The sequence below is a fragment of the Arachis duranensis genome, chromosome 2, assembly GCF_000817695.3.
Source record: "Arachis duranensis cultivar V14167 chromosome 2, aradu.V14167.gnm2.J7QH, whole genome shotgun sequence".
Classification (NCBI taxonomy): Eukaryota; Viridiplantae; Streptophyta; class Magnoliopsida; order Fabales; family Fabaceae; genus Arachis; species Arachis duranensis.
Genome location: NC_029773.3, coordinates 2,361,325 through 2,374,209, shown reverse-complemented (window position 1 = coordinate 2,374,209; position 12,885 = coordinate 2,361,325). Strand labels below are relative to the sequence as shown.

The 12,885-nt window shown below is 32.3% G+C and overlaps 1 protein-coding gene across 1 annotated transcript; it reads right to left on the bottom strand.

The window, feature by feature from the left end:
* Nucleotides 1-887: 887 nt before the first annotated feature.
* On the bottom strand, nucleotides 888-4,526 carry LOC107472753 (putative disease resistance protein At3g14460). The gene has a single exon (XM_052257222.1). The coding sequence runs from the start codon at nucleotides 4,524-4,526 to the stop codon at nucleotides 888-890; it is 3,639 nt and encodes a 1,212-aa protein (XP_052113182.1).
* Between the last annotated feature and the right edge of the window lie 8,359 nt (nucleotides 4,527-12,885).

Genomic DNA, 12,885 nt, shown 5'->3' with positions numbered 1-12,885 from the left:
CATTCCTTTTTAGCTTCAAAAACAGAACCGAAAGGGACAAATTTTGTTTGAGAAAAGATTGACAAAAAATAATAATACAGCATTGCAAAATCTTACAGAAGTACTTACATGCTCACCAAGTTGCAATTGCCACAGAAGCTGCCTAATGCACATTATAATGGTTGAATTCAGAAAGAAAGTTGATCCTCGACCATAGCAGTTATCTATTTCTTGATGCCCCTGGAAAATCTATTTGAGTTGGTATTCATAAGAAATGATATGAGATAGAGCAGCTTCAAAGATCAATACCTCTACATCCATCAAGTTTATGTTACCTTCATAAAGAGTTTAGCTTCAACTCTTCTTCTTGTAGCGTTTTCCGGGCAAAGGACAGTGTTGAATTTGAAATAGTAACAGAAAAAGGAAGCTTTTCTCCTGCCATATTCTCCAACCTGAAGTAAATTGCAGAGAGGAATAGAGTAACTATACCTACCTGAAGCTAAAACAGAAATCAGTTCTTTTGATTGAATGAAGGTAATGTAAGTATGGTTTGTTTTACATAAAGATTATGTGCTGAAATCTTAGCCATCTGGGCACTTGTACCTCGGTAGAAGCTACCTGCAGAGGATGGTAAAAACAGTAAATTTGATTCATCCAATTGTTTAATATATCTAAAGAAGTTATTAAGTGTTGGATACACTAAAAAAGATATTCATTGTCCTTCAGTTTTTATGTTCCTCTGTAATTGCAATTTAATTGTGGTAGCATGTGTGAATCATGAAGATTAGAGAATTACCTGCTCAGAAATATCTGTTTAGACGACTTTAAGGAAATTGATGCATATATAATTGAATTGTGGTGGCATGAGAACCATGAAGTTAGATAATTACCTGCTCAGAAATCTCTATTCAGGAAATTTTTTTGCTATCGACTTCAATGGTTGGGATGTAGGAAATTTTGGGCCAGATTAATTGATGCTTGGGCAGCAAAGGACAGTCTTCAATTTTGAGTAGCAAGAGAGAGGGAGGCAGCTTTTCTCCTTCCATATTCTCCAGCTTTGGACACCAATAAATGTGTAGTTGTTGAAGGGAGGTGAGGCGGAGAAGCTCGTTGCACTCCAATGTCTCCAGATTATCAAAGTTTTTAATATGTAGAGTGGTAAGGGAGGGAAGGTGAGGCAGCGAACCCATCTCTGGGTATGACTTTATGTTCTTACACTCATAACCATAAATACTGAGATGAGTGAGGGCGTGCAAGTTGCCCATCCATGATAGATCCCTCATTTGTTGCTCCCCAATTCCCACTTCAAGTTCTTTCAAGTTAGGCGGCAAACCACCCTCTGGCAACCTGCAAATGTTTGGGCAACCATATATCTGGAGAGACTGTAAACTTGGGAGTAGACTCTTCATGTCACGTGGTAATGCCTCCAACTTCTCACAATCTCTGACTTGAAGATGAGTCAAGTTGGGTGCAGCCAGTCCTTCTCCTGCAAATGACACTAATTTCTTGCAGAGAACAATGGAGAGCCATTGAAGAGCAGCATGTGGTGCTTCTGACATTGAGATTGATTCCATATTCCAACAGTTTATGATCTCCAAATTCTTGAGATTGGGAAAGACCTCCAACCACAAGGAGGTCAGTGAATCACAGCTGTGTTGTATTAGTAGCTCTACCAAATCATACTTCTGCTGCTGCAGATGGGGAAATTCTAGTTTTCTACATTCATAGATGTGTATTTGTTGGAGGCAAGTTAGATGGTTGATGCTGATCATTGCCTTAAAGGAAGACTCCATCACAGATTCACTTCCCCTAATTGATAAAGTATCCCCATCAAGAAACATGGCCTCGGTGTCCCATTCTATAAAGTAGTCGCCTATCTGTAGTTTGCGAACTTTGGAAACATCCGACAAAGAAGAAACTATTCTGAAGAATACCTGATTAAGCATCTCTTCCTTCAACATTGGACAATTTGTTATTTCAAGCTTCTTAAGTTGAGGAAAAGTTTCCGACTCAGATACGTGCCACACCTCCCAACATGCCATGTTATAAAATACCAAAGTCTCCAGTGAGGGAAACGGTGCAATATGCGAAGAATGATGATCTCCTTCATTCTTGTAAAACTCCTCCCCAATGCTCCTCAGCTGATCGAATCCTCCAATGGTTAGGGACTTGAGAGATGGCAGCTGCCCAAGTGAAGGCAGCATGCAGCAATTCTTGCAAGACTCTAGATATACACTTGTCATGTTTTGGTAGCAACAATGTCCCATCCAATCTGGAAATATTGTACCCTTGTATCCCTTGATTTTCAACTCTTTCAACCCATTCTGCGGTTGCAAGTTATCGAGCATGTCTCTTTCTGTTTGTGTACTTGAAACCAGATCATCACCTGAAGACCATTCCAAACATAATTCATCAATGTGCTTCATATCCATTATCTTTGCCCTCTTTGCTTCTTTCACATCAACAATATTCTCCAAATTCTTAATCTCAACGGATCCGTGAAGATTTACCAGCCCTCCAAACTCCTGGATTCCATTGTCTTCGTGCTTGCCAACGACAAAGTAACTTAAAACGTGCAATTGATTCAATTTGCTCATTTTTCCGGGCATTTCTTCCAAAGCAGTTTCTCTAATATCAAGATGCTGCAAACTCACAAGATTATGCAAACCACTAGGCAGCATAGTTAGCCCATAACAACCATGTAACTTCAATGTTTGCAAATTACACAAGCTGCACAAAGACTCAGGCAATGTCTTTATACGAGTATAGGAGAGATCCAAGTGGCGCAGATGGATCAATTCTCCTGTTGAATTAGGCAACACATCAAGTTTATCAAAGGATAAAACTCTCAAGTATTTACACTTTGATAATATCTCACATGTTGCCGTTTCAATGTTGAAGTAGGGAGATGAGAAATTGCCACACAATAATAATGTTCTCAACGATTCTACTTTAGAAATAGAATTATAAAGTTTTGAGCTACAATGACTTAAATCTACACACAAATGCCGAGTCTGAATCCTTATCTCCTCTTCTTTACCAAGTTCTTCTGAGTTGCAATAGAAATATCCAGCAAGGAATATTGCTAAGTCATGCAACAGATCATGCATCACAAAATAATGACCAAAGCCTTCTCTCTTCGTGAAAAATAATCTGGAAGTTAGTTCATCAAAACACTCGCAACCAACTTCTTCTAAACTCTCTCCTCTCTTTGGTGGTGGTAAAATATCTTCTGCCATCCACAAAAGGATTAATTCATCTTTCGCAAATTTATAATCCTTGGGAAATAAAGCACAATAGACAAAACAACGCTTTAAATGTGGAGGAAGATGGAAGTAACTTATCAGTAATGCTGGAATAATCTTACTCTTCTCCACAGAAAATCCCCAAACATCACTCATTAGTATCTTGTTCCATTCCTCAACATCGTGCTTTGTACATAACAAGCGACCAAGTGTTTCTGCAGCTAATGGCAAACCATCACACTTCTTCACAATCTTTCTACCTATTTCTTCAAGTGCTGCTCTCCCATTTGATTCTGGAAAAGATGCATTTTCTGCAAACACTGACCAACAATAGTCCTCCGACAACTTCTTGAGAAAATAAGGCCGACAATTTTGAACTGCGGAAGCAACATTTTCCTCCCGAGTAGTCAGCAGAACAATACTTCCCTTATTTCCATATTGGAAAGGGGTCATAAAATTACTCCATTTGTCACCATCATCACTCCAAACATCATCAAGAACAATAAAGAACTTCTTATTGGACAATTCTTCTTTCAAAGCATTGTGAAGTGAATTGAAATCATCGAGACTACAAGTACCTCCATGGATCTGCTTTATGACATTCCTTGTAGTCTCAACAACCTCAAACTTCTCGGAAACGCAAACCCATGCTTTCGGATCAAATCCCTTCATAAACTCCTCGTTGTTGTACAGCCATTGGGATAAAGTTGTTTTACCAACCCCACCTATGCCAACAATAGCAATCACAGACAAGTGATGCTCATTGTTGTCATTCAGCATCTTGATTAAGGCCTTCTTGTCATCCTCCCTGCCATACACACTCTCTTTTACAAGAGAACTGGATGGAGTCCTCCATGATGAGCTACCAGTGAGAATCTTTTCAAGACCAAGGAAATCTTTTTGTTTTCCAAGATCCTCAATTCTTGTAACCACCCCTTCAATCTTGTCTACCATGTCATCTCTATCTTGGTTGATGAAGAAGCTAGGGGACCACCAGGAAAAACTTGCATTCTTTTGAGTGCTGGCTTTGAGGAGGACAGCATCGAGCAAGTCCTCAGCACAGTAAACAGCATCCCGGAGACTATCGAGCCACTTCCTCACATTGAGATTTCCAAACTGCTTCATCTCAGCATCAGCAACAAGAGCTTCAGCACCCAACAGAGCAGTCTTCAGCCTTTCAACCAAGTCAGAACCAAGCTTCTTGCCAAACACCTTGTTGACCGCATCCTCTGTAAGGCACTTGTTAATGACAATGTTAATGAAGCCAGAGAGGAAAGCTCCACCAACAACTGCACCAGCCATGATATGATCTCAACAACAGCAACAGCAAAGTGAATGGATTTTCAGAGAAAGGTGAGAGAACAATGGTTGCAGGGTATAGTGAACTCAATAGAGGGGGTTTCTTAATCAAGTGTACAAAGAAGGTGTCCAGCAAGTCTCCGAGCTAACTTAAAAATTATTCAAATTTCAAAGTAGTGGAGTGTCTTGATGGCTCTTAATTATAAAACTATATTTTAATTTTTAATTGTTATTGTTATTGCTATTTTGGAAGGTGCAAGGTAATTGCATAAAACCTTTAATCGTATCTTAACTAGCTTTTGAATGATGCAATGTGAATGTGAATGTGATAGCAAGGCACAGAAAGTTCCAACTAACTTTTTGAAAAACCCATGGAATTGTAGTCTCTGTGGAAATTTTGTATCACAGTAAACATCATTGAGCTGTTTATGGTTCATAATAAAATAATGATGCTGATGCTGCAATGTTAACTTCCTTAATACTAATTAACTAAGGATTTAAGGTCTAGTTTTTTCTTTTCTTTTTCCTTTTGGAAGTTGTTTCTAACAAACATTACTTTACAGTAAATACGTGATGAAAATTTGTGTCTTGATGTACATGTTCTCAAAGTTTATGTCTTATGAAAGTTCTCCCAACAATAAGGCAAGTAGAGGAATTTGGCAGAGAGACACTGATTAGTATATGATAAGTTTATAACGATATTGATTTCACTTCGATTATCGTTGCTGGCATAGTATCACAGTTAATGACAGCATCCATGAGTAAAGTTCTTATTAGTACTATAGTAGTCTCTGTCAAATGCATCAAATCGAAGTAGTAATGATTTATAACATATCAGTAATCAGTATTACATTAAGAGTTATGGTATTCAAACTATTACAGGTAGTTTACCAAGTAGTATCATGGATTTACTATCAAGCAGAGTTCTTCCCCACTTTTCTTTTCCTTTTAAAATATATATTTTTTTTAGGGAAAAAAAATCTCAGCACCAAATAACTTAGAAAATTCATAGCAGTGGAGTGCTTAATTGGCTTTGCTCTAATTTCTCATTTTTTAATTCTTGCAAGTGGTGGTGTTTCCGTGTCACCAATGGACACTACTAGTCTTTGTGGAAACTATATAGAACTAGGAACATTTTGGCTCCATATTTTTGTATGTATATCATGGTAATATATTATGAGGTTATTAATAACAATAATGCAAATGACTTGTACGTTGCTAATGTCTTAGTCTTAGTTTAATAGTTTGTTTGGAACTTTTAATTTGTGTTTTTTAAGACTGAGAGATGCAACAAAACTGCAAGTTGAAGAAGGTTTCAACGGTGGTATGAGTCATGACTAAGGTAATAATATTTATCAATCTTTGGGAATATGCAAGGCATATCCAAGTCATATTAGGTGATTAGTCCGATGAACTAACTTTAGTTTATTAAACCATAGAAACAAGATCATGACATTAGATATTTCATATTGCGAACATCAATCTATTCTTAATATATAAAAGTAGATACATAAGCATGCATCACATTACTTTTGAGATATTTATTTCGTCCTACTAATTCATATTCCTATATTTATTATATCTTACCGTTATAAACAATATAATAAATTTATAACTGCAACAATTAATTTATAAATTAAAGGTTTAAAAAATGAAAATTAAATTTTATTATTATAATTATATTTATTATAATCATTTTAATCTTTGCCAATGAATTATACCTCAAATGGCATAGTCTCCCATATTGGTTGCGAGTTCGAGTCTCTGTATTTTTGGTAAAAAAATAATCATTTTAATTTTTAGAAGTAACACTAGGTACAAAGAACTATTATTGTAGTTTTTACTTATTATTAAAAACATATTCTATTTTATTTTACCAATATAAAATTTGAAAAGAATATTTGAAAACTAAAAAAAAATTATTAAAAGAGTATCAAAACGAAACCAAAAAATATATGATATTAGACATACATTTTCATATATTAGATACATTCGTAGTATATAAGATGCATCATGCATGCATGTTTACCTCAAAACACTAATTAACTATTTTCTTCTTTTTTTTTACCCAAAATGTTTAACTTTTAACTTTTGTTGCGTATATTTGTACATATAAGATGCATCATTCATGGATACAAATCTAGCATCATGCATGCATATTTACCTCAAAACACTAATTAATTATTTTCTTCTTTTTTTTACTAAAAATGTTTAACTTTTAGCTTTTGTGGCGTATATTTGTACATATAAGATGCATATATAATTATTACAATAATTATGTTGATGGCAACTGTCATGGCCCGAATCCAGCCATGACTGGCGCTCAAGGGACAAGTCCCTCAGCAAGCCAAACGACCAAATTTTTCAGAAAAACGGACAGAACCTCCTCTGTTTCTAAGACCTTACCAACATAAGTATTAACTCCCTATATCAAAAATAAACATCCATTTCCAAAGACAACAACATATTCCTACCATATCCACAACCAAATATATCCAAAATACGCATCATATATATATATATCAAGTTGATAGCTAGAGTATATAGTTAAAACCATAAGTCTTACATAACCAAATCGTAATCACTACCTAAACAGTTCAAGATTCAAAATAACATAACACACACGAGGATCCTGTCTGTGACATATGGAGCATTGACATAATCTAAATTTTGAGCAAAGGTTCCATTACATAATACTTAGCCCTTGGAAAGAAGAAGGGCTCACCAAAATGACTAAGATCTACTGAGGGGCGGGTGGAATGGAACCTGGAATGACTCCTGTATCTGAAAAACATGGGAATATAATAGGGTGAGTTTTGCAACTCAGTGAGCAAACATTACATCTATAACCCACACGAGACAATACAGAGTTTACCTTGAAAATTATATTTCTTTTCGGAGATGAGGAATTCATATTAATTAATTATACAAACATTAGATAAATAGTTAAGCGGATGAACTGAAATGGGAGTTCTCATTCCAGAAGTCAAATCAAATCAAATATTACACATCTAGGGCGGCTCCACCTCTAAGGGTAGCCCTTTCCTCTAGTGTGCCCGTACGGTATAACAGATCCAACGTGTGGCCTACACGTTAGGCTAGCAACGCCCCTGCTAGCTGAGGTCTGAGCCAGATGCATCTAGGTTAACGTCATAACCGCCGTTAACTACGAGTTTCTAGTCAGAGTCTCCCAAACCAATCCAAACCAAATCACTTATAAAAATCTCTAGTGCTTATAACATACTACTAAATTCCATAGCAAATCAATATATATAGGATTGCATACTAAAATTTACATAAGGTCAAATAAGAAAACATTTATACTTTACAAAATATATAAATATCATCTCGTGTGTATTTTTATAAAATTGTAAGTTTCACAAATCAATATTTATTTTCAAAAATTCAGAAATCACAATAATAAAATATTTTCAAACTCCAAAATTAATGATTCAACATAGATATTGATAATAATATATTTAAAAACAATTATAGATATAATATCCACTCACAACTTGATTCAAAAGAACCGGAAGCAACTCTGAGCGCGTCAACGAGCTACCAAATGATGTCCAATAATTCTACAACTCTAGAAATATGACAATAATGATATTTGTGAGCTACTAATATTGTCAATTAACATAATCTTACTCACCTTGACAAAAGCCCCAAATTTTCTAACCCTAATAACCCTAATTCGGATTTATACATACCCATAAATATATAGATGACAAAAATTGGGAATATGGCTAATTATTGAGTCAAAGAGTTACCTTGAAGCCTCAATAATAATTGGAACTCAAGGATTGAATGGTTCCTTCACTCATTAAGTTGAAATCACATGATTTGGAGGTTTTGAGAAAATAAGATTTTGAATAAACAGAGGTAGAGTAGAGAAGAAAAGAAAGCAAGATGATAAAGGTGAGTTTGATGATATAGGGTGGTTGATGCAAGGAGAAGAGATGAGGAATTGTAGTTGAGAAAGGAAGAGAAGAGATGATTTTTAGTGTTGTTGTTAGGAAGAAATAAAAAGAAGAAATGAAAGAAAGAAGGGGAGTGTCGAAGGAGGGGGGCACGGAGAAGAGAAAAGAAATGTTTAAGTGGGGGCATGTGCCCCCACGTGCTCTCCCTCCCTTTTCTTTTTTTTTTTTCTTGTCGGTTACTACAGCAACTCCATAAATTTAGGCCATTGACTACGTTAATTGCATTGCCAACTTTAGAATAATTATTATATTTGGCACAACTTTAGAATCAACTATTCAATTCTTGGCAGATCAACTATTATTTCCAAATCAACAAAAAATATATATATACAAATAAAAAATTAAAAAATAGAATCCAATACATTTGTAAAAGTAGATATATAAGCATGCACCACATTACTTTTGAGACATTTCTTTCCTCCTATTAATGTCATGTCAACAATATTGCTTACTTGGCATAACTTTAGAATCAACCACTCAATTCTTGCCAAATCAACTATTATTTCCAAATCAGCAAAAAAAATAAAATATACAAATAAAAAACTAAAAAATAGAATCCAATAAATTTGTAACCTCCAAATATATCGAATTCATATTTCTATATTTATTATATCTTACCGTTATAAACAATATAATAAATTTATAATCGCAACAATTAATTTATAAATTAAAGTTTAAAAAATGAAAATTATATTATATTATTATAATTTTGTTTATTATAATCATTTTAATTTTTGCCAATGAGTTATACCTTAAATGGCATAGTCTCCCATATTGGTCGCGAGTTCGAGTCTCTGTATCTTTAGTAAAAAAAAATAATCAATTTAATTTTTAGAAGTAACACTAGGTACAAAGAACTATTATTGTAGTTTTTACTTATTATTAAAAATAAATTCTATTTTATTTTACCAATATAAAATTTGAAAAGAATATTTGAAAACTAAAAAAATTATTAAAAGAGTATCAAAACGAAACCAAAAAATATATGATATTAGACATACATTTTCATATATTAGATACATTTGTAGTATATAATTAAGATGCATCATGTATGCATGTTTACCTCAAAATACTAATTAACTATTTTCTTTTTTTTTTACTCAAAATGTTTAACTTTTAGCTTTTGTTGCGTATATTTGTACATATAAGATGCATCATGCATGGATACAAATCTAGCATCATGCATGCATGTTTATCTCAAAACACTAATTAACTATTTTCTTTTTTTTTTACTAAAAATGTTTAACTTTTAGCTTTTGTTGCGTATATTTGTACATATAAGATGCATATATAATTATAACAATAATTATGTTGAGGGCAACTCCATAAGTTTAGGCCATTGACTACATCAATTGCATTGCCAACTTTAGAATAATTATTATTTGGCACAATTTTAGAATCAACTATTCAATTCTTGGCGGATCAACTATTATTTTCAAATCAACAAAAAAAAATATACAAATAAAAAACTAAAAAATAGAATTCAATACATTTGTAACCTTCAAATACATTGAATTCATATTCCTATATTTATTATATCTTACCGTTATAAATAATACAATAAATTTATAACCGCAACAATTAATTTATTAATTTTTATAAATAACTCACTAAAAGTAATAAACATCCATATTATAAATGTCATAATAATATTATTAATCATAATAAATTTTACGTTATAAGTATTTAAATTCCATACTATTTAAACTACATATATAAGTCTCTTATCACTATTCCTTCACATAACATCAAATTTAGCACAACAAATTTATTTTCGAACTGCACATCTCAAACTTACTCAATAGAGCACCATTCTTTCAGAGTAGAACGATTAAAAATCGAATAACTATCCAAGATCTAATGGCCATGCAATGAGAATCTGATGATCAGGTATGACAAAAAAAATCACAATATACATCATACATTCATACTTATATTACTCAAATATTATATACCTAATGATAACATAAATTGAATATTGGAATAGGAAAAGATCTTCACAATTTTAGCAACTATAAACAAAATTGATGACAAATTAGGATGAAACTATGTTAAATGTAAAAAGTGTCAGAAGAAAGCATATAAAAAAAAGAAACAACTACATTTGTGGTACATGTAATCAAACACCACAATATCCAACAATAAGGTAACTCTATATACTTTTCATAATCTCATCTATCAAATTATTAGTTGCTAGCCCAATACTTATTTTAGGTTTAGAATTCAATTAAAGGTTTTAGATCAAAGTGTTACAACAACTTTTGTACTATTTGATGGTGATGCAAAAAACTTATTGGGCACAACTGCTTCAAATCTAATGACATTTCAGAAAAATAATGACATTGAAGCACCACCCCATCAAGAGATTAAGGAGAAACAAAACCATACAAATTCAAGACACATCTTCGGAAGAAGAACATACATACAAAGATAGAACCAAACAACACAATAGAAAGTGCATCAAACTCAACAATTCATAAAGAACATGTCTTCGCAAGAACCAACGACAAAAAGAAGAAAGCACCAACTCTAACAAGTAACAATCAACAAAAAAAAAGGAGGACGAGCACCACATAAGATGACTAAGTCCATCAACTAAAATAAATGCAAAAATCAAATCACCAAATAAAAATGTTAATTTCTACAACTCCAACATCTAAATCTTTTGTATTACAAATTATTTAAAATAAAACACCTTTTAAATTTAACTTCAATTTACACATATTTAATTTATTTCTACAAAACATAACAATTTTTAATATTTATTATATATTATCATTAATTTATCGTCGCGCGGGTCTCATTCTAGTTCTTAATATATAAAAGTAGATGCACAAGTTTACTCACATTACTTTTAAGCCATTTTTCTCCTCCTACTAATGCCATGTCAGCAACATCGCTTACTTGGCAAAATTTTAGAATCAACCACTCAATTTTTACCAAATCAACTATTGTTTCCAAATCAGCAATATATATATACAAATATTTGTAATCAAATTTGTAACCTACAAAGACATTGAATCCATATCCCTATATTTATTATATCTCACTGTTATAAACAATACAATAAATTTATAACTCCAATAATTAATTTATTAATTTCTATAAATAACTCATTAAATATATTAAAGATCCAGTTTTGAGAGAGTGGGTCAAAGAAAAATATTAACAGGTAATTTCACTTTAGACTATTTCAATTATTCTTATTAAAAATAACTTATTCAAAAAATTTTTTACACATTTTTATTCTTTTTATTATAGATGTCATTGAAAAACTACATATACTAGAAGAAGAAGAACAAGTAAATATTACAGGAAAACCCAGAAAAATACAAAGAATGAAATTGATACTTAAAAAATAAAAAAACATACAAGCAATTCATTTTTCATTTACATATATAGTTATTAACAAAATATTAATAATTTTAAAAACATCGTGTTGAAAGTCACGTGAAAAAATTTCTCAAGTCAGATAAATAAAAAAATTACGACACAAATAAAAGGCCAAAAAATTGTTGCACTCACATTATAGGTTAGTAAATACAAATATACGATCGTTTTAAAAAAAATTTAAACCTATTATTTTTCTTGGCTCAAAGAATTATATTTTATATAATATATTAAATGAGACTATTACAGCATAATTTTATTTTATATAACCTATTATATTATAATATTTTAAGTCATTATTCGGTTAGTACAATTTCAAGTACAAAAATTTATATCAATCCACAAAATGAAGAATTCACACATCTGACTTTTGGGTATTTCATAATTAATAAGTCTCTCAAAAATTAATTCATTTATTTAATTATTCAATTTAACAAATATATAAAAAAATTTAAACATCAACGTGAAGAAGTAATGGAGATACCAAGTCAAGACAATATTAACACAAATCTTCATAGCAGAATGATTAGAAATAATAATTATCCAAGATCTAATGGCCATACAATGGGAATCTAATGATCAGGTATGACAAAAAAAAACTCATAACATGCATCATATATTTATATTTACTCAAATACCATATACCTAATGATAACATAAATTGAATCGGAAAAGCTCTGCATACAAGCCATTAGGGCTTGTATGCTTTACAAGTTTATTAAACAATAAATTTAAAATACGCGCTCCTCCACGTACGTTGATTACACGCGCTATATAATATGCCGCGTATATCTAACTTCCAAATTTAAAATATTTGTTTCCTTCTTCGTTTTCGTTATTTTGAGATTTGGTTGTTCTTCTTCTCGCGCGTCTTCCCTCATTCTTCTCCATCGATCTTTTCCTCTTCTTTTCTCACTGGTATGTTCTTCGTTTACGTTATCTTTTTCTCTCTCTGCAACTCGAGCTTCGTTTTCTCTTTTGATTTGTTG